Below are 27,447 nucleotides of genomic sequence, written 5' to 3' on the forward strand. Positions count from 1 at the left end.
GAAGACCATTCAATGATGCTCCTGGTTGCTGCATGGCCATCATTATAACGGGTCTGCATATCCGTCTGGGGCCTCCGGACAGGCGTCATTAGCCATGAACCCCCAACGGGTAACCCTTGTCACCCAAGAGCCAACCCCTCACCCGAAGTAAAGCCTCGAAGGTGCCGGGAACTGCCGAGTGCAGCAGGACGTTTGCCATGTGCACCGTGACCGGGTATTGGGCGCAGCTGTGCTTGGCAGCTGCCGGTCATTCACCAACTACACACCTGCAGGACATCCCCTAATGAGCTGGTGCTCGGAGGAGGACAGTTATTCCGTCTATCACCCCTAGACCTGGGGCATGCCAGTGATTGCGGCAAATCCTGGTGCCCGGGCATCCTGGTGGGCCTGGCCCAGACTGAAGTTTATCTAGTCCTCTGCCCGTGCAAACAGGGATCCACCTCAGTGAGGAGGAACACGTGCGCGGCTGTCTGAGAGATCCCAGATAGGTCGGCCCCTGGGAAGACCCCGAGGCAAAAAGGTTCAGGGTGACGGTCACCTTGACGGCCACTGGGAGCGGGTGCCCTCCTCCAAATCCCCTACCATCTGGCACAGATGATGCACGGTCTCCCTGGTTAGCTGAAGTCTTTGGCAGCACACGGTTTCCGGCAGCTCCTCCGAGGGCAGACACTGACCGGGGTAAACGTGCCCAGGGACCAGCTCTCCAGCTTCACCGACTGGCCCCTGCTCTTCTGGGGCAGACTCCTCTTGTGCAGGGTCCTCTCTGTGCCTCCAGGCTCTGTGCGCCCGTAACGCCAGCTGTGGCCGGGTAGGTAGAGCATCACTGGCTGTACTCCGAAATTCAATCTCTGTGGGGGAGAAAGAGAAGACATGTCAGCAAGTAGAGTAGTCCCTTGTCCATCCAAATCCAGGAGGCTACATAGTGACCCTGGGTTGTGCTTCAGCTCCATCGTCCCCATGTGCCCCCCACAATCCCACCCCCACCCCGTTTCCCCCAATATATTTCCTTCCACACCCCTATCCCCATCAGTGAGTGGCACTGGCCTGTGATGTGGGGAGCCTCTATCGTCACCACCCGTCCCTGTCAACAGGGATACTGGGGCTGTTGCAACCCCTGTCGGCGGCCGCTGTCCGGGGTACACTGTGGGTGTCCTCATTGGCTAGGCCGTGTGTTATCCCACCAGCAGTATGTCCTTTGTTTGGGGTGAGCTCTACTTTCCCCTGCTTCCCCTGCGCCTCTGATGGGTGCTCTGAGGAGTGGCAGCACCTGGTCACTTCCACCTGAGTGGGGCGGAGCACCGCGGAGGCCCGGAGCACAATGGGTCAAACCCGCTGATGCACGCCCCACCGGCGAGGAGCGCACACCTCGTTACCGGCACCAGCGAGGGACCGGAGCACGGCGTCCGATTCAGCCCCGGGGGGGGGGCGAACCTCGATCTTGTCCGGACGCCCGATTCTCGCCTGATCACGGGTTCACATTTGTGGCAGCGCGCGGTGCAGGATCCCGCTCGTTAACTCTCTCCACAGATGCTGCCCGACCTGCTGAATATTTCCAACATGTTCTGTTTTTATTTAAAATAATTTTGCTGAGTAGCTTGTCCGTTCCACGTTTCACCCAGTTCTGAGCAGTTGGCTGGTAGCTTTTTCCGGGAACAATGAATGTTCCGCAGCTCCAATATTTCTCTACGGAAAGCAGAACCGCCTAATTTCCAACTTAGCTGCACCGTTTACAAAATAGGAAGAATGATCCCCGATTCCCCATACATATCCAGTTGAAACATCTGCCCACATGGACACTGTCCGTCCCATTATTACTTTATAAACCATAACCAGAACATCTGGATCTACGCATGGCCAAAGTTATTTTGAGTGGAGGCCAATCTGTAACTCCTCAGTCCTGTAGAATGGGCAATACAAGCAGCAATGCCCATATTCCGAGAGTGAATTTAAAAATGGCACGGGGTATAAGGAGCAACACGGAACATTGGAGTCAGGAAATATAATCTCCCCCGAAGTTGGTAGGTCACCCAGAAAAATGAATGGTTGAACCTGGAGAAATGGTTTGCAGACGGGTGGTGAGTGGGTTGTCAACCTCTGGAACAGCTGCAGACGCTGGCAGCTGAAAGAATTGATTCATTCAAATACGTACGGGCTTTCTCTCAGAGATGATTTTGGGACACAGTGTTTCAGTGACTTGAAACTCCCTCCCTAACAGCACTGTGGGTGTGCCTACACGTCAGAGACTGCAGCGGCTCAAGAAGGCGGCTCACCATCACCTTCCCAAGAGGAATTCGGGATGGGCAGTGAAGGCTCAGCGAAGGCCACGGGTTGGATTTTCCCGCCCCCCCCCCCCCCCCTCCCAGCCGCGTGATTCCAGCCGGCGCAACGTTCGCTGGCGGTGGGGTTCTCTGCTCCCGCCACTTGTCAATGGGATGTCCCTTTGAAGCTGCCCCACACCACCGGGAAACTCACGGGCTGGGGTGCAAGGCCGGCGGGAAAAGAGAATTCCGGCCCACATCCCAAGAATAAATAAAAGTAAAATAGAGCAGATTGCAAAAACAGCGTTGCAGCTGATCCTGTCAGATTCCCAATTAACGACTTGGATTAATATTCCTTCTTCAGTCATTGTGGAGTCTATCGGCGTCAGCATAGCTCAGTTGGCTGGACGGTTGGTTTGTGATGCAGAATGAGGCCAGCAGTACAGGTTCAATTCCCATACTGGCTTCGGTTACTCATGGAGGGCCCGCCTTCTCAACCTTGCCCCTTGCCTGCGGTGTGGTGACCCTCAGGGCAAATCACCCCCCAGTCTCCCCCTCAAAGGGGAAAGCAGACTATGGTGGCTTTGCTTTTACAGTAATTCCCAAGTTCCTGTGGAAGGAGCAAGGCATTTCATTGAGGCATAATCGAACAATGCCCTGCCCAGGAAGGCAGCATTGGGAAACCTGATCAAATGTTTGGACAAAATGGTTGTTTCAAAGGAGGCTTGGGGGGAGGTGAGTCAGACTGAAAGAAAGGTGGTGAGGCCCTTGGAGTGAGCTGGAGAAAGGATGGGCCAATTGAATCGGAGAGAATCAGGAAGCAGCAATACTGTGAGCACAAACAGTACTCCACCCCACAGAGCAACAATATCCAGTAAGGAATGTGGTGTTGGGTGTTCTGACACACAGATGAGCCAACACAGTTGCATATGGTACAACACTTCTTTATTTAAACTCACTATTTACAACTTGGTCTTTGCACTCTGCACGTGGGGGGCTCCCTGCTTGTGGTGTTTCATCAGCTCTTTCTGTTCCCTTCTCCCCAGACCTACTGACGTCCAGGTGTCGTGCTCGTGCTTTTTATGTGGTTGGTGTTCTTGTCTGTGATTGGTTGTGGTGTTGTGTACTCTGATTTGCCTGTTAGTGTGTCCATCATGATGTGTGTGTTTGAATATCATGACATCCCCCCTTTTTACAAAGATATGTGCCTACGTGGTAATAAATATGATCGTGACGTGAGTGCATCTAAGAGTGTGTGTGTGTCGTGTGCAGCATGTGTCTATGACGGAACTATGTACATGGGGCGATGTCGAGTGCGTCACATGAATCCAGTTGTACCATAACATAACAGAAATGCGAACGAGAGAAGAAGAAAAAAAAATTTTGATCAGTTGCCCAGTCAGACGACATCTGGAACGATAAACAACAACAGGTTATCATGTAAAATTGTCCAACTTATTAAGCATATGAACTGTATTATAAGTCCATTCTAATGGGTTTGCGACGAATTCGGGTTGACCGCCTTAAGGGTGGATCAAGAACCACCGGCTGCTGTGCAGGCATGGCCATGGGTGGCGATGGAAAGGGCGTGATGTGCGGCAGCTCCACAAAGTCATCCTCGGAAGCCTGTTGAGGATCTGGCGTGTTGTGTGGCTGTGAGCGTGGAAGTCGGCGAAGGGCGCGCCGATTGCGGCGACGCACGGAACCATCCGGCATGCGAACCAGGAACGAGCGGGGAGCCACTTGTCGGAGGACTTCGGCCGGTACTGACCAGCCACCATACGGTTGATGGACGCGTACTTTGTCTCCGGAGGACAGGGGGGGCAGGTCCGTCGCTCGTGTGTCGTACCGCCCTTTCTGGCGATCACGCTGCAGTTGCATGTTCCGAAGAACCGCCTCATGGTCTGTTGTCGGTGCCAGGACGGAAGGTACCGTCGTCCTGAGGGAGCGACCCATTAGTAGCTGCGCTGGCGAGAGGCCCGTGGATAACGGGGCCGATCGATAGGCCAGCAAGGCAAGGTTAAAGTCCGATCCGGCATCAGCCGCCTTGCACAGGAGCCGCTTTGCGATGTGGACACCCTTTTCAGCCTTCCCGTTCGATTGTGGATGCAGAGGGCTGGATGTCACATGAGTGAAACCATATGCTGCGGCAAAGGACGACCATTCACGGCTGGCAAAACAAGGTCCATTGTCTGACATGACAGTCCTTGGAATGCCATGGCGAGCAAACGTTTCCTTGCAGGCCCCAATGACTGCGGACGACGTCAGATCATGGAGAGGCATGACTTCCGGGTAGTTTGAGAAGTAGTCTATAATAACAATGTAATCTCTGCCGAGCGCGTGAAATAGGTCAACACCCACCTTCGCCCAGGGGGACGTCACCATCTCGTGTGGTAGAAGTGTTTCCGGAGGTTGCGCTGGCTGAAACCTCTGACAGGTTGTGCAGTTGAGCACCATGTTGGCTATGTCTTCATTAATACCCGGCCAATATACCGCCTCCCGGGCCCTTCGTCTGCATTTTTCGACGCCCAAGTGGCCTTCGTGTAGTTGACGAAGAATCATCTGGCGCACACTGTGTGGAATGACGATCCTATGCGATTTCATAAGGACCCCGTCTATATTGGTGAGATCATCTCGCACATTATAAAACTGGGGGCACTGCCCTTTTAGCCACCCTTCCGTCATGTGGCGCATCACTCGCTGCAGCAGAGGGTCAGTCGCCGTCTCTGCGCGTATGTGGGCCAGACTAGGATCATCAGCTGGCATATTTGCTGCTGTCAGAGTCACGTGTGCCTCAATTTGACGCACGAACCCCTCTGCATCTGGTGGTGTGCTCACTGCTCGGGAAAGAGTGTCCGCCACGATGAGTTCCTTCCCCGGAGTGTAGATCAGTTCAAAATCGTACCTCCTGAGTTTGAGTAAGATGCGCTGGAGGCGAGGAGTCATGTCGTTCAGGTCTTTGTTAATGATGTTGACCAGGGGGCGGTGGTCAGTTTCGACCGTGAATCGTGGCAGGCCATACACATAGTCGTGGAACTTGTCCAGTCCAGTTAACAAGCCCAGGCATTCTTTTTCGATTTGCGCGTAGCGCTGTTCGGTAGGGGTCATGGCTCGTGAGGCATACGCAACCGGGGCCCATGATGACGTGCTGTCTTTTTGGAGGAGTACCGCTCCAATACCAGATTGGCTGGCGTCTGTTGAGATCTTTGTAGGGCGAGTCGTGTCAAAGAAGGCCAGCACTGGTGCCGTGACCAGTTTGTGCTTGAGCTCCTCCCATTCCCGCTGATGCGACTGGTGCCAGTTGAATTCCGTCGATTTTTTTACGAGATGGCGCATGTTTGTTGTATGAGAAGCCAGGTTGGGAATGAACTTCCCAAGGAAGTTGACCATGCCGAGGAATCTTAAGACAGCCTTCTTGTCAGCCGGTCGTGGCATGGCTGTGATGGCGCTAACCTTGTCTGCATCGGGACGGACCCCGGACCTTGAGATGTGGTCCCCGAGGAATTTCAGCTCCGTCTGGCCGAAAGCACACTTCGCACGGTTGAGACGCAGGCCATTTTGCCGTATGCGGGTGAAGACACGTCGCAAACGATGCATGTGTTCCTGCGGAGTGGTGGACCAAATGATGATATCGTCCACATATACACGTACCCCTTCGATGCCTTCCATCATCTGTTCCATAATGCGGTGGAATACTTCAGATGCCGAAATGATGCCGAATGGCATCCGGTTGTAGCAGAATCTGCCAAAAGGGGTGTTGAATGTGCATAGTCTTCGGCTGGCCGGGTCCAGTTTGATCTGCCAGAATCCTTTGGACGCATCCAATTTAGTGAATATGTTGGCTCGCGCCATCTCGCTGGTGAGGTCTTCTCGTTTCGGGATGGGATAGTGTTCCCGCATGATGTTGTTGTTCAGATCTTTTGGATCTATACATATACGGAGCTCGCCAGAGGGCTTCTTTACACAGACCATGGAGCTGACCCATGGCGTGGGCTCCGTGACCTTGGATAGGACCCCTTGGTCCTGAAGAATCTGCAGTTGTGCCTTGAGGCGGTCTTTGAGAGGCGCAGGAACCCTGCGAGGTGCGTGAACGACAGGGATGGCGTCCGGTCTGAGTCGAATCTTGTACGTGTGTGGCAATGTCCCCATGCCTTCAAAAACCTCCTGGTTGTGAGCGAGGAGGGAATGGAGATTCGCGTGGAACTCAGCATCCGGGAAGTCGGATATCTCATCTGGAGAGAGAGACATGATGCGCTGTACCAGGTGAAGGACCTTACACGCTTGTGCGCCCAGTAACGAGTCCTTTGATGAGCCCACAACTTCGAAGGGGAGTGTGGCCGTGTACCTCTTGTGAGTCACCTGTAGCTGGCAAGATCCTATGGACGGGATAACGTTCCCGTTATAGTCAACCATCTTAAGCCGGGATGGTGTGATGGGTGGTTTGACCTTCATGGCCTGGACTGCAGAGTAAGCAATCAGGTTGGCGGATGCGCCGGTGTCCAGACGGAAGGCGACGCGCGATCGGTTGACCGTCAGGGTGGCACACCACTCATCGTCTGGATTGATGGCATTGACCTTGTTGACATCAATGACGGCAACTCGGAAGTCATCCTGGTCATCTGCATCACTTAATTGGAAGTCTTGATGCGTGGGCTGGACGGTCCTGACTCGTGTGCGAGGTTGTCGAGGATGCGCCGGATCCATGGGTTGAGCCGCACGACAGCGGGCTGCGTAGTGGCCTATCATGGCACATCTGTTGCACTGTCGGTATTTTGCAGGACATTGCCCTTTTAAGTGTAGACCTCCACAATTTCTGCACGTCATGACGTCACGGCGTTCGTTGCGCCACTGCGCATGCGCAGTGCGATCTTGCGGTGGGCGCGCCTGCGCAGTGCGTCCCTCGTTGTGGCCGTTATTTTTGGCGCGCACCTGCGCGGGAGACCGCGAAAAGCGCGGGAAGCGGCCGCTGTCGTCCGGGCCGTGGGGCGGGAAGAAATCGACGGCCTGGATGCGTTCAACGTCGTGGGCGGCCTGGCTTGCCGATTCGACGGCTGGGGACCCCCTCCGTGCCAACTCGGATGCCTGAAATCGGGCAAAACGGCAGGTAGCATTTTCATGGAGGACACAGGCTTCCACAGCAGACGCTAAGGTGAGGCTCTTTATTTTAAGAAGCTGCTGGCGTAGGCCACTAGAGGCAACGCCAAAAACAATCTGGTCCCTGATCATGGACTCTGTAGTGGTGCCGTAACCGCAGGACTGCGCTAGAATCCGGAGGTGCGTCAAAAAGGGTTGAAAAAGCTCCTCCTTACCTTGCAGGCGTTGCTGAAAGATGTATCTTTCAAAAGTTTCGTTTACTTCAGTTTGAAAGTGCTGGTCCAGTTTGAGGATGACCGTGTCATATTTGGCCTGGTTTTCGCCTTCTTCGAACACCAGTGAATTAAAGACATCGTTCGGGTGGGGGCCTGCGTAGAAGAGGAGCATTGCAATCTTCGAATCATCCGAGGCATTCTGTTTTTCGGTGGCACGGATGTACAGGTCAAATCGCTGCCTGTAGAGCTTCCAGTTGGTGCCTAGGTTCCCCGTGACTTGCATCGGCTGCGGTTTGCCGGTGTGGTCCATGTCCAGAATGGCAGGTTAGTAGGCAGGTATCGATCCACTCCTGTACCATGTGGTGTTGGGTGTTCTGACACACAGATGAGCCAACACAGTTGCATATGGTACAACACTTCTTTATTTAAACTCACTATTTACAACTTGGTCTTTGCACTCTGCACGTGGGGGGCTCCCTGCTTGTGGTGTTTCATCAGCTCTTTCTGTTCCCTTCTCCCCAGACCTACTGACGTCCAGGTGTCGTGCTCGTGCTTTTTATGTGGTTGGTGTTCTTGTCTGTGATTGGTTGTGGTGTTGTGTACTCTGATTTGCCTGTTAGTGTGTCCATCATGATGTGTGTGTTTGAATATCATGACAAGGAAGGTCTTCCTGTGGCCTCAGCTTGCTTGGGCCCCGTACCAGCAACTCATCCACTTGGACATCCACGGTGACATTTAGAGCCTTACTACACCTCATGGCAACAAAAAGCCATTCTCACTTTTTGCATTGCTGTTAAAAAACTAGTACCAGGATTCTCTGACCCACCACGCCAACATCGCGCTCGGCGCGGAGAATTACCCAAAATAGGCTCCCACGCCGGCTCGCGATGGGAACCGGCCCCCGCGGCGATTCCCCGCGCTCGACGGTCCACCGGCGTGGTTCATATCTGGTCCCACCCGGCGGTACCTGGGCGTTCTGGATGCGGGGGGCCATCCTGATCGGGGGGGGGGGGTCCGACTCCGGGGTGGGGGGGGCCTTCACGGTGGCCAGGCCCGCGATCAGGGGCAACCGATTGGCGGGCGTGCTCATTCCGGTGGGGGGGGGGGGGCCTATGTTCCTCCGCACCGGGAGCCTGTAGGGCACCGCCGTGCTGTGAGGGGGCCGGCGCGAGGTGGGCCGCCGTGCGCACGCGCGGCTGTGCGGGTGTATCTGCAAGGCCCCGGCGGCAGTCGGATCTGCGGGACGCGCTCCAGGGCCCAGCTAGCCCCCTTGAAAACGGAGAATCACCCCGGACTTTAGGAAAAAGTGCTGAGTGATTCTCGCCCGTTTTCCGGCGGCCGTTTGCACTTAGTCCACAGAAGGGAGAATCCCGCCCAAGATACGCAATGGAAGCTTCAGCTGCAACTTACGTGGCCCGTCCAATGTATTTCCCCAGGTTTTGCAAGGGATATACTTTGTGCAAAATCAGCCCCAACACTTCCCCTCGTAAATCTCTGGTTGACGAACAGGAAAAAGCTGATGAGGTGAAGCAGGAATCTCTTGCAGGGGATATATCTTTGATTTGTTGTTCATTTCTATTGCTTTAACAGTGAGAATGTCACAGGGCCCGGCTTGGTCCCAGGACAGAGATTCCATTCAGCTAAACACGACAGAAATGGGCAATGATGAATCAGAAAGTAAGTTAAAACTTGATTACCTTTCATTTCAAAAATATGAGTGACGCCCAACACGTTTCCTTTTCATTTCCAACATCTGTTTCGCCTGCACCTGCTGGGCATCTGGAGACATCGTGAAACCATCGACAGGGAGGGAGCAGTCACACCGAGCTGGGGCAGCATCGACAGGGAGGGAGCAGTCACACCGAGCTGGGGCAGTCTCTCCATCGACAGGGAGGGAGCAGTCACACCGAGCTGGGGCAGCATCGACAGGGATGGAGCAGTCACACCGAGCTGGGGCAGCATCGACAGGGAGGGAGCAGTCACACCGAGCTGGGGCAGCATCGACAGGGAGCGAGCAGTCACACCGAGCTGGGGCAGCATCGACAGGGAGCGAGCAGTCACACCGAGCTGGGGCAGCATCGACAGGGAGGGAGCAGTCACACCGAGCTGGGGCAGCATCGACAGGGAGGGAGCAATCACACCGAGCTGGGGCAGCATCGACAGGGAGCGAGCAGTCACACCGAGCTGGGGCAGCATCGACAGGGAGCGAGCAGTCACACCGAGCTGGGGCAGCATCGACAGGGAGGGAGCAGTCACACCGAGCTGGGGCAGCATCGACAGGAAGGGAACAGTCACGCCGAGCTGGGGCAATCTATCCATCGACAGGGAGCGAGCAGTCACACCGAGCTGGGGCAGCATCGACAGGGAGGGAGCAGTCACACCGAGCTGGGGCAGTCTCTCCATCGACAGGGAGGGAGCAGTCACACCGAGCTGGGGCAGCATCGACAGGGAGGGAGCAGTCACACCGAGCTGGGGCAGTCTCTCCATCGACAGGGAGGGAGCAGTCACACCGAGCTGGGGCAGCATCGACAGGGAGGGAGGAGTCACACCGAGCTGGGGCAGCATCGACAGGGAGCGAGCAGTCACACTGAGCTGGGGCAGCATCGACAGGGAGGGAGGAGTCACACTGAGCTGGGGCAGCATCGACAGGGAGCGAGCAGTCACACTGAGCTGGGGCAGCATCGACAGGGAGGGAGCAGTCACACCGAGCTGGGGCAGCATCGACAGGGAGGGAGCAGTCACACTGAGCTGGGGCAGCATCGACAGGGAGGGAGGAGTCACACTGAGCTGGGGCAGCATCGACAGGGAGGGAGGAGTCACACTGAGCTGGGGCAGCATCGACAGGGAGCGAGCAGTCACACTGAGCTGGGGCAGCATCGACAGGGAGGGAGGAGTCACACTGAGCTGGGGCAGCATCGACAGGGAGCGAGCAGTCACACTGAGCTGGGGCAGCATCGACAGGGAGGGAGCAGTCACACCGAGCTGGGGCAGCATCGACAGGGAGGGAGCAGTCACACCGAACTGGGGCAGCATCGACAGGGAGGGAGCAGTCACACCGAGCTGGGGCAGCATCGACAGGGAGGGAGGAGTCACACTGAGCTGGGGCAGCATCGACAGGGAGGGAGGAGTCACACTGAGCTGGGGCGGAATCGACAGGGAGGGAGCAGTCACACCGAGCTGGGGCAGTCTCTCCATCGACAGGGAGGGAGCAGTCACACCGAGCTGGGCAGTCTCTCCATCGACAGGGAGCGAGCAGTCACACTGAGCTGGGGCAGTCTCTCCATTGACAGGGAGCGAGCAGTCACACTGAGCTGGGGCAGTCTCTCCATTGACAGGGAGCGAGCAGTCACACTGAGCTGGGGCAGCATCGACAGGGAGGGAGCAGTCACACCGAGCTGGGGCAGCATCGACAGGGAGGGAGCAGTCACACCGAGCTGGGGCAGCATCGACAGGGAGGGAGCAGTCACACCGAGCTGGGGCAGCATCGACAGGGAGGGAGCAGTCACACCGAGCTGGGGCAGCATCGACAGGGAGGGAGCAGTCACACCGAGCTGGGGCAGCATCGACAGGGAGGGAGCAGTCACACTGAGCTGGGGCAGTCTCTCCATCGACAGGGAGCGAGCAGTCACACCGAGCTGGGGCAGCATCGACAGGGAGGGAGCAGTCACACTGAGCTGGGGCAGCATCGACAGGGAGCGAGCAGTCACACTGAGCTGGGGCAGCATCGACAGGGAGCGAGCAGTCACACCGAGCTGGGGCAGCATCGACAGGGAGCGAGCAGTCACACCGAGCTGGGGCAGCATCGACAGGGAGGGAGCAGTCACACTGAGCTGGGGCAGCATCGAGAGGGAGGGAGCAGTCACACCGAGCTGGGGCAGCATCGACAGGGAGGGAGCAGTCACACCGAGCTGGGGCAGCACCGACAGGGAGCGAGCAGTCACACTGAGCTGGGGCACCATCGACAGGGAGGGAGCAGTCACACCGAGCTGGGGCAGCATCGACAGGGAGCGAGCAGTCACACCGAGCTGGGGCAGCATCGACAGGGAGGGAGCAGTCACACTGAGCTGGGGCAGCATCGAGAGGGAGGGAGCAGTCACACCGAGCTGGGGCAGTCTCTGCATCGACAGGGAGCGAGCAGTCACACCGAGCTGGGGCAGCATCGACAGGGAGGGAGCAGTCACACCGAGCTGGGGCAGCATCGACAGGGAGCGAGCAGTCACATTGAGCTGGGGCACCATCGACAGGGAGGGAGCAGTCACACCGAGCTGGGGCAGCATCGACAGGGAGCGAGCAGTCACACCGAGCTGGGGCAGCATCGACAGGGAGGGAGCAGTCACACCGAGCTGGGGCAGCATCGACAGGGAGGGAGCAGTCACACTGAGCTGGGGCAGCATCGACAGGGAGGGAGCAGTCACACCGAGCTGAGGCACCATCGACAGGGAGGGAGCAGTCACACCGAGCTGGGGCAGCATCGACAGGGAGGGAGCAGTCACACCGAGCTGGGGCAGCATCGACAGGGAGCGAGCAGTCACACTGAGCTGGGGCAGCATCGACAGGGATGGAGCAGTCACACCGAGCTGGGGCAGCATCGACAGGGAGCGAGCAGTCACACCGAGCTGGGGCAGCATCGAGAGGGAGGGAGCAGTCACACCGAGCTGGGGCAGCATCGACAGGGAGGGAGCAGTCACACCGAGCTGGGGCAGTCTCTCCATCGACAGGGAGCGAGCAGTCACACCGAGCTGGGGCAGCATCGACAGGGAGGGAGCAGTCACACCGAGCTGGGGCAGTCTCTCCATCGACAGGGAGCGAGCAGTCACACCGAGCTGGGGCAGCATCGACAGGGAGGGAGCAGTCACACCGAGCTGGGGCAGCATCGACAGGGAGGGAGCAGTCACACCGGGCTGGGGCAGCATCGACAGGGAGGGAGCAGTCACACCGAGCTGGGGCAGCATCGACAGGGAGGGAGGAGTCACACTGAGCTGGGGCAATCTCTCCATCGACAGGGAGGGAGCAGTCACACTGAGCTGGGGCAGCATCGACAGGGAGGGAGCAGTCACACCGAGCTGGGGCAGTCTCTCCATCGACAGGGAGGGAGCAGTCACATCGAGCTGGGGCAGCATCGACAGGGAGGGAGGAGTCACACTGAGCTGGGGCAGCATCGACAGGGAGGGAGGAGTCACACTGAGCTGGGGCAGCATCGACAGGGAGGGAGCAGTCACACTGAGCTGGGGCAGCATCGACAGGGAGGGAGCAGTCACACCGAGCTGGGGCAATCTCTCCATCGACAGGGAGGGAGCAGTCACACTGAGCTGGGGCAGCATCGACAGGGAGGGAGCAGTCACACCGAGCTGGGGCAGCATCGACAGGGAGCGAGCAGTCACACCGAGCTGGGGCAGCATCGACAGGGAGGGAGGAGTCACACTGAGCTGGGGCAGCATCGACACGGAGGGAGGAGTCACACTGAGCTGGGGCAGCATCGACAGGGAGGGAGCAGTCACACCGAGCTGGGGCAGCATCGACAGGGAGGGAGCAGTCACACTGAGCTGGGGCAGCATCGACAGGGAGGGAGGAGTCACACTGAGCTGGGGCAGCATCGACAGGGAGGGAGCAGTCACACCGAGCTGGGGCAGCATCGACAGGGAGGGAGCAGTCACACTGAGCTGGGGCAGCATCGACAGGGAGGGAGCAGTCACACCGAGCTGGGGCAGTATCGACAGGGAGGGAACAGTCACACCGAGCTGGGGCAGCATCGACAGGGAGGGAGCAGTCACACTGAGCTGGGGCAGCATCGACAGGGAGGGAGCAGTCACACCGAGCTGGGGCAGCATCGACAGGGAGGGAGCAGTCACACCGAGCTGGGGCAGCATCGACAGGGAGGGAGCAGTCACACTGAGCTGGGGCAGTCTCTCCATCGACATGGAGGGAGCAGTCACACCGAGCTGGGGCAGCATCGACAGGGAGGGAGCAGTCACACTGAGCTGGGGCAGCATCGACAGGGAGGGAGCAGTCACACTGAGCTGGGGCAGCATCGACAGGGAGGGAGGAGTCACACTGAGCTGGGGACGCATCGACAGGGAGGGAGCAGTCACACCGAGCTGGGGCAGTCTCTCCAAAGACAGGGAGCGAGCAGTCACACCGAGCTGGGGCAGCATCGACAGGGAGGGAGCAGTCACACCGAGCTGGGGCAGCATCGACAGGGAGCGAGCAGTCACACCGAGCTGGGGCAGCATCGACAGGGAGGGAGCAGTCACACCGAGCTGGGGCAGCATCGACAGGGAGGGAGCAGTCACACCGAGCTGGGGCAGCATCGACAGGGAGGGAGCAGTCACACCGAGCTGGGGCAGTCTCTCCATCGACAGGGAGGGAGCAGTCACACCGAGCTGGGGCAGCATCGACAGGGAGCGAGCAGTCACACTGAGCTGCGGCACCATCGACAGGGAGGGAGCAGTCACACTGAGCTGGGACAGCATCGACAGGGAGGGAGGAGTCACACTGAGCTGGGGCAGCATCGACAGGGAGCGAGCAGTCACACTGAGCTGCGGCAGCAACGACAGGGAGCGAGCAGTCACACCGAGCTGGGACAGCATCGACAGGGAGGGAGCAGTCACACCGAGCTGGGGCAGCATCGACAGGGAGCGAGCAGTCACACCGAGCTGGGGCAGCATCGACAGGGAGGGAGCAGTCACACCGAGCTGGGGCAGCATCGACAGGGAGGGAGCAGTCACACCGAGCTGGGGCACTCTCTCCATCGACAGGGAGGGAGCAGTCACACCGAGCTGGGGCACTCTCTCCATCGACAGGGAGCGAGCAGTCACACCGAGCTGGGGCACTCTCTCCATCGACAGGGAGGGAGCAGTCACACTGAGCTGGGGCAGCATCGACAGGGAGGGAGCAGTCACACTGAGCTGGGGCAGCATCGACAGGGAGGGAGCAGTCACACCGAGCTGGGGCAGCATCGACAGGGAGGGAGCAGTCACACCGAGCTGGGGCAGCATCGACAGGGAGCGAGCAGTCACACTGAGCTGGGGCAGTCTCTCCATCGACAGGGAGGGAGCAGTCACACTGAGCTGGGGCAGCATCGACAGGGAGCGAGCAGTCACACCGAGCTGGGGCAGCATCGACAGGGAGGGAGCAGTCACACCGAGCTGGGGCAGCATCGACAGGGAGGGAGCAGTCACACCGAGCTGGGGCAGCATCGACAGGGAGGGAGCAGTCACACCGAGCTGGGGCAGCATCGACAGGGAGGGAGCAGTCACACCGAGCTGGGGCAGCATCGACAGGGAGGGAGCAGTCACACCGAGCTGGGGCAGCATCGACAGGGAGGGAGCAGTCACACCGAGCTGGGGCAGCATCGACAGGGAGGGAGCAGTCACATCGAGCTGGGGCAGCATCGACAGGGAGGGAGCAGTCATACCGAGCTGGGGCAGCATCGACAGGGAGGGAGCAGTCACACCGAGCTGGGGCAGCATCGACAGGGAGGGAGCAGTCACACTGAGCTGGGGCAGTCTCTCCATCGACAGGGAGGGAGCAGTCACACCGAGCTAGGGCAGCATCGACAGGGAGCGAGCAGTCACACCGAGCTGGGGCAGCATCGACAGGGAGGGAGCAGTCACACCGAGCTGGGGCAGCATCGACAGGGAGGGAGCAGTCACATCGAGCTGGGGCAGCATCGACAGGGAGGGAGCAGTCATACCGAGCTGGGGCAGCATCGACAGGGAGGGAGCAGTCACACCGAGCTGGGGCAGCATCGACAGGGAGGGAGCAGTCACACTGAGCTGGGGCAGTCTCTCCATCGACAGGGAGGGAGCAGTCACACCGAGCTGGGGCAGCATCGACAGGGAGCGAGCAGTCACACCGAGCTGGGGCAGCATCGACAGGGAGGGAGCAGTCACACCGAGCTGCGGCAGCATCGACAGGGAGCGAGCAGTCACACCGAGCTGGGGCAGCATCGACAGGGAGGGAGCAGTCACACTGAGCTGGGGCAGCATCGACAGGGAGCGAGCAGTCACACCGAGCTGGGGCAGCATCGACAGGGAGGGAGCAGTCACACCGAGCTGGGGCAGCATCGACAGGGAGGGAGCAGTCACACCGAGCTGGGGCAGCATCGACAGGGAGGGAGCAGTCACATCGAGCTGGGGCAATCTCTCCATCGACAGGGAGGGAGCAGTCACACCGAGCTGGGGCAGCATCGACATGGAGGGAGCAGTCACACCGAGCTGGGGCAGCATCGACAGGGATGGAGCAGTCACACCGAGCTGGGGCAGCATCGACAGGGAGGGAGCAGTCACACTGAGCTGGGGCAGCATCGACAGGGAGGGAGCAGTCACACCGAGCTGGGGCAGCATCGACAGGGAGGTAGCAGTCACACTGAGCTGGGGCAGCATCGACAGGGAGGGAGCAGTCACACTGAGCTGGGGCAGCATCGACAGGGAGGGAGCAGTCACACCGAGCTGGGGCAGCATCGACAGGGAGGGAGCAGTCAGACCGAGCTGGGGCAGTCTCTCCATCGACAGGGAGGGAGCAGTCACACCGAGCTGGGACAGCATCGACAGGGAGCGAGCAGTCACACCGAGCTGGGGCAGCATCGACAGGGAGGGAGCAGTCACACTGAGCTGGGGCAGTCTCTCCATCGACAGGGAGGGAGCAGTCACACCGAGCTGGGGCAGCATCGACAGGGAGCGAGCAGTCACACCGAGCTGGAGCAGCATCGACAGGGAGCGAGCAGTCACACTGAGCTGGGGCAGTCTCTCCATCGACAGGGAGGGAGCAGTCACACCGAGCTGGGGCTGCATCGACAGGGAGGGAGCAGTCACACCGAGCTGGGGCAGTCTCTCCATCGACAGGGAGCGAGCAGTCACACCGAGCTGGGGCAGCATCGACAGGGAGGGAGCAGTCACACCGAGCTGGGGCAGCATCGACAGGGAGGGAGCAGTCACACCGAGCTGGGGCAGCATCGACAGGGAGCGAGCAGTCACACTGAGCTGGGGCAGCATCGACAGGGAGGGAGCAGTGACACCGAGCTGGGGCAGCATCGACAGGGAGCGAGCAGTCACACCGAGCTGGGGCAGCATCGACAGGGAGGGAGCAGTCACACCGAGCTGGGGCAGTCTCTCCATCGACAGGGAGGGAGCAGTCACACTGAGCTGGGGCAGCATCGACAGGGAGCGAGCAGTCACACCGAGCTGGGGCAGCATCGACAGGGAGGGAGCAGTCACACCGAGCTGGGGCAGCATCGACAGGGAGGGAGCAGTCATACCGAGCTGGGGCAGCATCGACAGGGAGCGAGCAGTCACACCGAGCTGGGGCAGCATCGACAGGGAGGGAGCAGTCACACCGAGCTGGGGCAGCATCGACAGGGAGGGAGCAGTCACACCGAGCTGGGGCAGCATGGACAGGGAGGGAGCAGTCACACCGAGCTGGGGCAGCATCGACAGGGAGCGAGCAGTCACACCGAGCTGGGGCAGCATCGACAGGGAGGGAGCAGTCACACCGAGCTGGGGCTGCATCGACAGGGAGGGAGCAGTCACACCGAGCTGGGGCAGCATCGACAGGGAGCGAGCAGTCACACCGAGCTGGGGCAGCATCGACAGGGAGGGAGCAGTCACACCGAGCTGGGGCAGCATCGACAGGGAGGGAGCAGTCACACCGAGCTGGGGCAGCATCGACAGGGAGGGAGCAGTCACACCGAGCTGGGGCAGCATCGACAGGGAGGGAGCAGTCACACCGAGCTGGGGCAGCATCGACAGGGAGGGAGGAGTCACACTGAGCTGGGGCAGCATCGACAGGGAGGGAGCAGTCACACCGAGCTGGGGCAGTCTCTCCATCGACAGGGAGGGAGCAGTCACACCGAGCTGGGGCAGCATCGACAGGGAGGGAGCAGTCACACTGAGCTGGGGCAGCATCGACAGGGAGGGAGCAGTCACACTGAGCTGGGGCAGCATCGACAGGGAGCGAGCAGTCACACTGAGCTGGGGCAGCATCGACAGGGAGGGAGCAGTCACACCGAGCTGGGGCAGCATCGACAGGGAGGGAGCAGTCACACCGAGCTGGGGCAGCATCGACAGGGAGGGAGCAGTCACACCGAGCTGGGGCAGCATCGACAGGGAGGGAGCAGTCACACCGAGCTGGGGCAGCATCGACAGGGAGGGAGCAGTCACACTGAGCTGGGGCAGCATCGACAGGGAGGGAGCAGTCACACCGAGCTGGGGCAGCATCGACAGGGAGCGAGCAGTCACACTGAGCTGGGGCAGCATCGACAGGGAGGGAGCAGTCACACCGAGCTGGGGCAGTCTCTCCATCGACAGGGAGCGAGCAGTCACACTGAGCTGGGGCAGCATCGACAGGGAGGGAGCAGTCACACCGAGCTGGGGCAGCATCGACAGGGAGGGAGCAGTCACACCGAGCTGGGGCAGCATCGACAGGGAGGGAGCAGTCACACCGAGCTGGGGCAGCATCGACAGGGAGCGAGCAGTCACACCGAGCTGGGGCAGCATCGACAGGGAGGGAGCAGTCACACCGAGCTGGGGCACTCTCTCCATCGACAGGGAGCGAGCAGTCACACCGAGCTGGGGCAGCATCGACAGGGAGCGAGCAGTCACACTGAGCTGGGGCAGCATCGACAGGGAGGGAGCAGTCACACCGAGCTGGGGCAGCATCGACAGGGAGGGAGCAGTCACACTGAGCTGGGGCAGCATCGACAGGGAGGGAGCAGTCACACTGAGCTGGGGCAGCATCGACAGGGAGGGAGCAGTCACACTGAGCTGGGGCAGCATCGACAAGGAGCGAGCAGTCACACCGAGCTGGGGCAGCATCGACAGGGAGGGAGGAGTCACACTGAGCTGGGGCAGCATCGACAGGGAGGGAGGAGTCACACTGAGCTGGGGCAGCATCGACAGGGAGGGAGCAGTCACACTGAGCTGGGGCAGCATCGACAGGGAGGGAGCAGTCACACCGAGCTGGGGCAATCTCTCCATCGACAGGGAGGGAGCAGTCACACCGAGCTGGGGCAGTCTCTCCATCGACAGGGAGGGAGCAGTCACACCGAGCTGGGGCAGCATCGACAGGGAGGGAGCAGTCACACCGAGCTGGGGCAACATCGACAGGGAGGGAGCAGTCACACCGAGCTGGGGCAGCATCGACAGGGAGGGAGCAGTCACACCGAGCTGGGGCAGCATCGACAGGGAGGGAGCAGTCACACTGAGCTGGGGCAGCATCGACAGGGAGGGAGCAGTCACACCGAGCTGGGGCAGTCTCTCCATCGACAGGGAGGGAGCAGTCACACCGAGCTGGGGCAGCATCGACAGGGAGGGAGCAGTCACACCGAGCTGGGGCAGCATCGACAGGGAGCGAGCAGTCACACCGAGCTGGGGCAGCATCGACAGGGAGGGAGCAGTCACACCGAGCTGGGGCAGCATCGACAGGGAGGGAGCAGTCACACTGAGCTGGGGCAGCATCGACAGGGAGGGAGCAGTCACACTGAGCTGGGGCAGCATCGACAGGGAGCGAGCAGTCACACTGAGCTGGGGCAGCATCGACAGGGAGGGAGCAGTCACACCGAGCTGGGGCAGCATCGACAGGGAGGGAGCAGTCACACCGAGCTGGGGCAGTCTCTCCATCGACAGGGAGCGAGCAGTCACACCAAGCTGGGACAGAATCGACAGGGAGGGAGGAGTCACACTGAGCTGGGGCAGCATCGACAGGGAGGGAGCAGTCACACCGAGCTGGGGCAGCATCGACAGGGAGGGAGCAGTCACACCGAGCTGGGGCAGCATCGACAGGGAGCGAGCAGTTACACCGAGCTGGGGCAGCATCGACAGGGAGCGAGCAGTCACACCGAGCTGGGGCAGTCTCTCCATCGACAGGGAGGGAGCAGTCACACCGAGCTGGGGCAGCATCGACAGGGAGGGAGGAGTCACACTGAGCTGGGGCAGCATCGACAGGGTGCGAGCAGTCACACCGAGCTGGGGCAGCATCGACAGGGAGGGAGCAGTCACACCGAGCTGCGGCAGCATCGACAGGGAGGGAGGAGTCACACTGAGCTGGGGCAGCATCGACAGGGAGGGAGCAGTCACACCGAGCTGGGGCAGCATCGACAGGGAGGGAGCAGTCAGACCGAGCTGGGGCAGTCTCTCCATCGACAGGGAGGGAGCAGTCACACCGAGCTGGGGCTGCATCGACAGGGAGGGAGCAGTCACACTGAGCTGGGGCAGTCTCTCCATCGACAGGGAGGGAGCAGTCACACCGAGCTGGGGCAGCATCGACAGGGAGGGAGCAGTGACACCGAGCTGGGGCAGCATCGACAGGGAGCGAGCAGTCACACCGAGCTGGAGCAGCATCGACAGGGAGCGAGCAGTCACACTGAGCTGGGGCAGTCTCTCCATCGACAGGGAGGGAGCAGTCACACCGAGCTGGGGCTGCATCGACAGGAAGGGAGCAGACACACCGAGCTGGGGCAGTCTCTCCATCGACAGGGAGCGAGCAGTCACACCGAGCTGGGGCAGCATCGACAGGGAGGGAGCAGTCACACCGAGCTGGGGCAGCATCGACAGGGAGGGAGCAGTCACACCGAGCTGGGGCAGCATCGACAGGGAGGGAGCAGTCACACCGAGCTGGGGCAGCATCGACAGGGAGCGAGCAGTCACACTGAGCTGGGGCAGCATCGACAGGGAGGGAGCAGTCACACCGAGCTGGGGCAGCATCGACAGGGAGCGAGCAGTCACACCGAGCTGGGGCAGCATCGACAGGGAGGGAGCAGTCACACCGAGCTGGGGCAGTCTCTCCATCGACAGGGAGGGAGCAGTCACACTGAGCTGGGGCAGCATCGACAGGGAGCGAGCAGTCACACCGAGCTGGGGCAGCATCGACAGGGAGGGAGCAGTCACACCGAGCTGGGGCAGCATCGACAGGGAGGGAGCAGTCACACCGAGCTGGGGCAGCATGGACAGGGAGGGAGCAGTCACACCGAGCTGGGGCAGCATCGACAGGGAGCGAGCAGTCACACCGAGCTGGGGCAGCATCGACAGGGATGGAGCAGTCACACCGAGCTGGGGCTGCATCGACAGGGAGGGAGCAGTCACACCGAGCTGGGGCAGCATCGACAGGGAGCGAGCAGTCACACCGAGCTGGGGCAGCATCGACAGGGAGGGAGCAGTCACACCGAGCTGGGGCAGCATCGACAGGGAGGGAGCAGTCACACCGAGCTGGGGCAGCATCGACAGGGAGGGAGCAGTCACACCGAGCTGGGGCAGCATCGACAGGGAGGGAGGAGTCACACTGAGCTGGGGCAGCATCGACAGGGAGGGAGCAGTCACACCGAGCTGGGGCAGTCTCTCCATCGACAGGGAGGGAGCAGTCACACCGAGCTGGGGCAGCATCGACAGGGAGGGAGCAGTCACACTGAGCTGGGGCAGCATCGACAGGGAGGGAGCAGTCACACTGAGCTGGGGCAGCATCGACAGGGAGCGAGCAGTCACACTGAGCTGGGGCAGCATCGACAGGGAGGGAGCAGTCACACCGAGCTGGGGCAGCATCGACAGGGAGGGAGCAGTCACACCGAGCTGGGGCAGCATCGACAGGGAGGGAGCAGTCACACCGAGCTGGGGCAGCATCGACAGGGAGGGAGCAGTCACACCGAGCTGGGGCAGCATCGACAGGGAGGGAGCAGTCACACTGAGCTGGGGCAGCATCGACAGGGAGGGAGCAGTCACACCGAGCTGGGGCAGCATCGACAGGGAGCGAGCAGTCACACTGAGCTGGGGCAGCATCGACAGGGAGGGAGCAGTCACACCGAGCTGGGGCAGTCTCTCCATCGACAGGGAGCGAGCAGTCACACTGAGCTGGGGCAGCATCGACAGGGAGGGAGCAGTCACACCGAGCTGGGGCAGCATCGACAGGGAGGGAGCAGTCACACCGAGCTGGGGCAGCATCGACAGGGAGAGAGCAGTCACACCGAGCTGGGGCAGCATCGACAGGGAGCGAGCAGTCACACCGAGCTGGGGCAGCATCGACAGGGAGGGAGCAGTCACACCGAGCTGGGGCACTCTCTCCATCGACAGGGAGCGAGCAGTCACACCGAGCTGGGGCAGCATCGACAGGGAGCGAGCAGTCACACTGAGCTGGGGCAGCATCGACAGGGAGGGAGCAGTCACACCGAGCTGGGGCAGCATCGACAGGGAGGGAGCAGTCACACTGAGCTGGGGCAGCATCGACAGGGAGGGAGCAGTCACACTGAGCTGGGGCAGCATCGACAGGGAGGGAGCAGTCACACTGAGCTGGGGCAGCATCGACAAGGAGCGAGCAGTCACACCGAGCTGGGGCAGCATCGACAGGGAGGGAGGAGTCACACTGAGCTGGGGCAGCATCGACAGGGAGGGAGCAGTCACACTGAGCTGGGGCAGCATCGACAGGGAGGGAGCAGTCACACCGAGCTGGGGCAATCTCTCCATCGACAGGGAGGGAGCAGTCACACCGAGCTGGGGCAGTCTCTCCATCGGCAGGGAGGGAGCAGTCACACCGAGCTGGGGCAGCATCGACAGGGAGGGAGCAGTCACACCGAGCTGGGGCAGCATCGACAGGGAGGGAGCAGTCACACCGAGCTGGGGCAGCATCGACAGGGAGGGAGCAGTCACACCGAGCTGGGGCAGCATCGACAGGGAGGGAGCAGTCACACTGAGCTGGGGCAGCATCGACAGGGAGGGAGCAGTCACACCGAGCTGGGGCAGTCTCTCCATCGACAGGGAGGGAGCAGTCACACCGAGCTGGGGCAGCATCGACAGGGAGGGAGCAGTCACACCGAGCTGGGGCAGCATCGACAGGGAGCGAGCAGTCACACCGAGCTGGGGCAGCATCGACAGGGAGGGAGCAGTCACACTGAGCTGGGGCAGCATCGACAGGGAGGGAGCAGTCACACTGAGCTGGGGCAGCATCGACAGGGAGCGAGCAGTCACACTGAGCTGGGGCAGCATCGACAGGGAGGGAGCAGTCACACCGAGCTGGGGCAGCATCGACAGGGAGGGAGCAGTCACACCGAGCTGGGGCAGTCTCTCCATCGACAGGGAGCGAGCAGTCACACCGAGCTGGGACAGCATCGACAGGGAGGGAGGAGTCACACTGAGCTGGGGCAGCATCGACAGGGAGGGAGCAGTCACACCGAGCTGGGGCAGCATCGACAGGGAGCGAGCAGTCACACCGAGCTGGGGCAGCATCGACAGGGAGGGAGGAGTCACACTGAGCTGGGGCAGTCTCTCCATCGACAGGGAGGGAGCAGTCACACCGAGCTGGGGCAGTCTCTCCATCGACAGGGAGGGAGCAGTCACACCGAGCTGGGGCAGCATCGACAGGGAGGGAGCAGTCACACTGAGCTGGGGCAGCATCGACAGGGAGGGAGCAGTCACACTGAGCTGGGGCAGCATCGACAGGGAGCGAGCAGTCACACTGAGCTGGGGCAGCATCGACAGGGAGGGAGCAGTCACACCGAGCTGGGGCAGCATCGACAGGGAGGGAGCAGTCACACCGAGCTGGGGCAGCATCGACAGGGAGGGAGCAGTCACACCGAGCTGGGGCAGCATCGACAGGGAGGGAGCAGTCACACCGAGCTGGGGCAGCATCGACAGGGAGGGAGCAGTCACACTGAGCTGGGGCAGCATCGACAGGGAGGGAGCAGTCACACCGAGCTGGGGCAGCATCGACAGGGAGCGAGCAGTCACACTGAGCTGGGGCAGCATCGACAGGGAGGGAGCAGTCACACCGAGCTGGGGCAGTCTCTCCATCGACAGGGAGCGAGCAGTCACACTGAGCTGGGGCAGCATCGACAGGGAGGGAGCAGTCACACCGAGCTGGGGCAGCATCGACAGGGAGGGAGCAGTCACACCGAGCTGGGGCAGCATCGACAGGGAGAGAGCAGTCACACCGAGCTGGGGCAGCATCGACAGGGAGCGAGCAGTCACACCGAGCTGGGGCAGCATCGACAGGGAGGGAGCAGTCACACCGAGCTGGGGCACTCTCTCCATCGACAGGGAGCGAGCAGTCACACCGAGCTGGGGCAGCATCGACAGGGAGCGAGCAGTCACACTGAGCTGGGGCAGCATCGACAGGGAGGGAGCAGTCACACCGAGCTGGGGCAGCATCGACAGGGAGGGAGCAGTCACACTGAGCTGGGGCAGCATCGACAGGGAGGGAGCAGTCACACTGAGCTGGGGCAGCATCGACAGGGAGGGAGCAGTCACACTGAGCTGGGGCAGCATCGACAAGGAGCGAGCAGTCACACCGAGCTGGGGCAGCATCGACAGGGAGGGAGGAGTCACACTGAGCTGGGGCAGCATCGACAGGGAGGGAGCAGTCACACTGAGCTGGGGCAGCATCGACAGGGAGGGAGCAGTCACACCGAGCTGGGGCAATCTCTCCATCGACAGGGAGGGAGCAGTCACACCGAGCTGGGGCAGTCTCTCCATCGGCAGGGAGGGAGCAGTCACACCGAGCTGGGGCAGCATCGACAGGGAGGGAGCAGTCACACCGAGCTGGGGCAGCATCGACAGGGAGGGAGCAGTCACACCGAGCTGGGGCAGCATCGACAGGGAGGGAGCAGTCACACCGAGCTGGGGCAGCATCGACAGGGAGGGAGCAGTCACACTGAGCTGGGGCAGCATCGACAGGGAGGGAGCAGTCACACCGAGCTGGGGCAGTCTCTCCATCGACAGGGAGGGAGCAGTCACACCGAGCTGGGGCAGCATCGACAGGGAGGGAGCAGTCACACCGAGCTGGGGCAGCATCGACAGGGAGCGAGCAGTCACACCGAGCTGGGGCAGCATCGACAGGGAGGGAGCAGTCACACTGAGCTGGGGCAGCATCGACAGGGAGGGAGCAGTCACACTGAGCTGGGGCAGCATCGACAGGGAGCGAGCAGTCACACTGAGCTGGGGCAGCATCGACAGGGAGGGAGCAGTCACACCGAGCTGGGGCAGCATCGACAGGGAGGGAGCAGTCACACCGAGCTGGGGCAGTCTCTCCATCGACAGGGAGCGAGCAGTCACACCGAGCTGGGACAGCATCGACAGGGAGGGAGGAGTCACACTGAGCTGGGGCAGCATCGACAGGGAGGGAGCAGTCACACCGAGCTGGGGCAGCATCGACAGGGAGCGAGCAGTCACACCGAGCTGGGGCAGCATCGACAGGGAGGGAGGAGTCACACTGAGCTGGGGCAGTCTCTCCATCGACAGGGAGGGAGCAGTCACACCGAGCTGGGGCAGCATCGACAGGGAGGGAGCAGTCACACCGAGCTGGGGCAGCATCGACAGGGAGCGAGCAGTCACACCGAGCTGGGGCAGCATCGACAGGGAGGGAGGAGTCACACTGAGCTGGGGCAGCATCGACAGGGTGCGAGCAGTCACACCGAGCTGGGGCAGCATCGACAGGGAGGGAGGAGTCACACCGAGCTGGGGCAGTCTCTCCATCGACAGGGAGGGAGCAGTCACACCGAGCTGGGGCAGCATCGGCAGGGAGGGAGCAGTCACACCGAGCTGGGGCAGCATCGACAGGGAGGGAGCAGTCACACTGAGCTGGGGCAGCATCGACAGGGAGGGAGCAGTCACACCGAGCTGGGGCAATCTCTCCATCGACAGGGAGGGAGCAGTCACACCGAGCTGGGGCAGCATCGGCAGGGAGGGAGCAGTCACACCGAGCTGGGGCAGTCTCTCCATCGACAGGGAGGGAGCAGTCACACCGAGCTGGGGCAGCATCGACAGGGAGGGAGCAGTCACACCGAGCTGGGGCAATCACTCCATCGACAGGGAGGGAGCAGTCACACCGAGCTGGGGCAGCATCGACAGGGAGCGAGCAGTCACACTGAGCTGGGGCAGCATCGACAGGGAGTGAGCAGTCACACTGAGCTGGGGCAGCATCGACAGGGAGGTAGCAGTCACACTGAGCTGGGGCAGCATCGACAGGGAGTGAGCAGTCACACCGAGCTGGGGCAGCATCGACAGGGAGGGAGCAGTCACACCGAGCTGGGGCAGCATCGACAGGGAGGGAGCAGTCACACCGAGCTGGGGCAGTCTCTCCATCGACAGGGAGCGAGCAGTCACACCGAGCTGGGGCAGCATCGACAGGGAGGGAGCAGTCACACCGAGCTGGGGCAGTCTCTCCATCGACAGGGAGGGAGCAGTCACACCGAGCTGGGGCAGCATCGACAGGGAGGGAGCAGTCACACCGAGCTGGGGCAGTCTCTCCATCGACAGGGAGGGAGCAGTCACACCGAGCTGGGGCAGTCTCTCCATCGACAGGGAGGGAGCAGTCACACCGAGCTGGGGCAGCATCGACAGGGAGCGAGCAGTCACACCGAGCTGGGACAGCATCGACAGGGAGGGAGGAGTCACACTGAGCTGGGGCAGCATCGACAGGGAGGGAGCAGTCACACCGAGCTGGGGCAGCATCGACAGGGAGGGAGCAGTCACACCGAGCTGGGGCAGTCTCTCCATCGACAGGGAGGGAGCAGTCACACCGAGCTGGGGCAGCATCGACAGGGAGGGAGCAGTCACACCGAGCTGGGGCAGCATCGACAGGGAGGGAGCAGTCACACCGAGCTGGGGCAGTCTCTCCATCGACAGGGAGTGAGCAGTCACACCGAGCTGGGGCAGCATCGACAGGGAGCGAGCAGTCACACCGAGCTGGGGCAGCATCGACAGGGAGCGAGCAGTCACACCGAGCTGGGACAGCATCGACAGGGAGGGAGCAGTCATATCGAGCTGGGGCAATCTCTCCATCGACAGGGAGGGAGCAGTCATATCGAGCTGGGGCAATCTCTCCATCGACAGGGAGGGAGCAGTCATATCGAGCTGGGGCAATCTCTCCATCGACAGGGAGGGAGCAGTCACACCGAGCTGGGGCAATCTCTCCATCGACAGGGAGGGAGCAGTCACACCGAGCTGGGGCAGCATCGACAGGGAGGGAGCAGTCACACCGAGCTGGGGCAGCATCGACAGGGAGCGAGCAGTCACACCGAGCTGGGGCACACTCTCCATCGACAGGGAGGGAGCAGTCACACCGAGCTGGGGCACTCTCTCCATCGACAGGGAGCGAGCAGTCACACCGAGCTGGGGCACTCTCTCCATCGACAGGGAGGGAGCAGTCACACCGAGCTGGGGCAGCATCGACAGGGACGGAGCAGTCACACCGAGCTGGGGCAGCATCGACAGGGAGGGAGCAGTCACACTGAGCTGGGGCAGCATCGACAGGGAGGGAGCAGTCACACCGAGCTGGGGCAGCATCGACAGGGAGGGAGCAGTCACACCGATCTGGGGCAGCATCGACAGGGAGGGAGCAGTCACACCGAGCTGGGGCAGCATCGACAGGGAGCGAGCAGTCACACCGAGCTGGGGCAGCATCGACAGGGAGGGAGCAGTCACACCGAGCTGGGGCAGCATCGACAGGGAGGGAGCAGTCACACCGAGCTGGGGCAGCATCGACAGGGAGGGAGCAGTCACACCGAGCTGGGGCAGCATCGACAGGGAGGGAGCAGTCACACCGAGCTGGGGCAGCATCGACAGGGAGGGAGCAGTCACACCGAGCTGGGGCAGCATCGACAGGGAGGGAGCAGTCACACCGAGCTGGGGCAGTCTCTTCATCGACAGGGAGGGAGCAGTCACACCGAGCTGTGGCAGTCTCTCCATCGACAGGGAGGGAGCAGTCACACCGAGCTGGGGCAGCATCGACAGGGAGGGAGCAGTCACACCGAGCTGGGGCAGCATCGACAGGGAGGGAGCAGTCACACCGAGCTGGGGCAGCATCGACAGGGAGGGAGCAGTCACACCGAGCTGGGGCAGCATCGACAGGGAGGGAGCAGTCACATCGAGCTGGGGCAGCATCGACAGGGAGCGAGCAGTCACACC

The 27,447-nt window shown here is 61.4% G+C and overlaps 1 protein-coding gene across 1 annotated transcript in view; it reads left to right on the forward strand.

The window, feature by feature from the left end:
* The window catches only part of LOC140409644 (apolipoprotein L2-like), a 306,256-nt gene that overhangs the window by 154,222 nt on the left and 124,587 nt on the right, over positions 1 to 27,447 (forward strand). Inside the window, exon 2 of the mRNA XM_072497980.1 lies at positions 9,158 to 9,244. Coding sequence (XP_072354081.1) covers positions 9,163 to 9,244 — 82 coding nt within the window. The 5' untranslated portion in view covers positions 9,158 to 9,162. The remainder of the gene's footprint in view (positions 1 to 9,157; positions 9,245 to 27,447) is intronic.

Source organism: Scyliorhinus torazame, chromosome 3, assembly GCF_047496885.1.
Source record: "Scyliorhinus torazame isolate Kashiwa2021f chromosome 3, sScyTor2.1, whole genome shotgun sequence".
Classification (NCBI taxonomy): domain Eukaryota; kingdom Metazoa; phylum Chordata; class Chondrichthyes; order Carcharhiniformes; family Scyliorhinidae; genus Scyliorhinus; species Scyliorhinus torazame.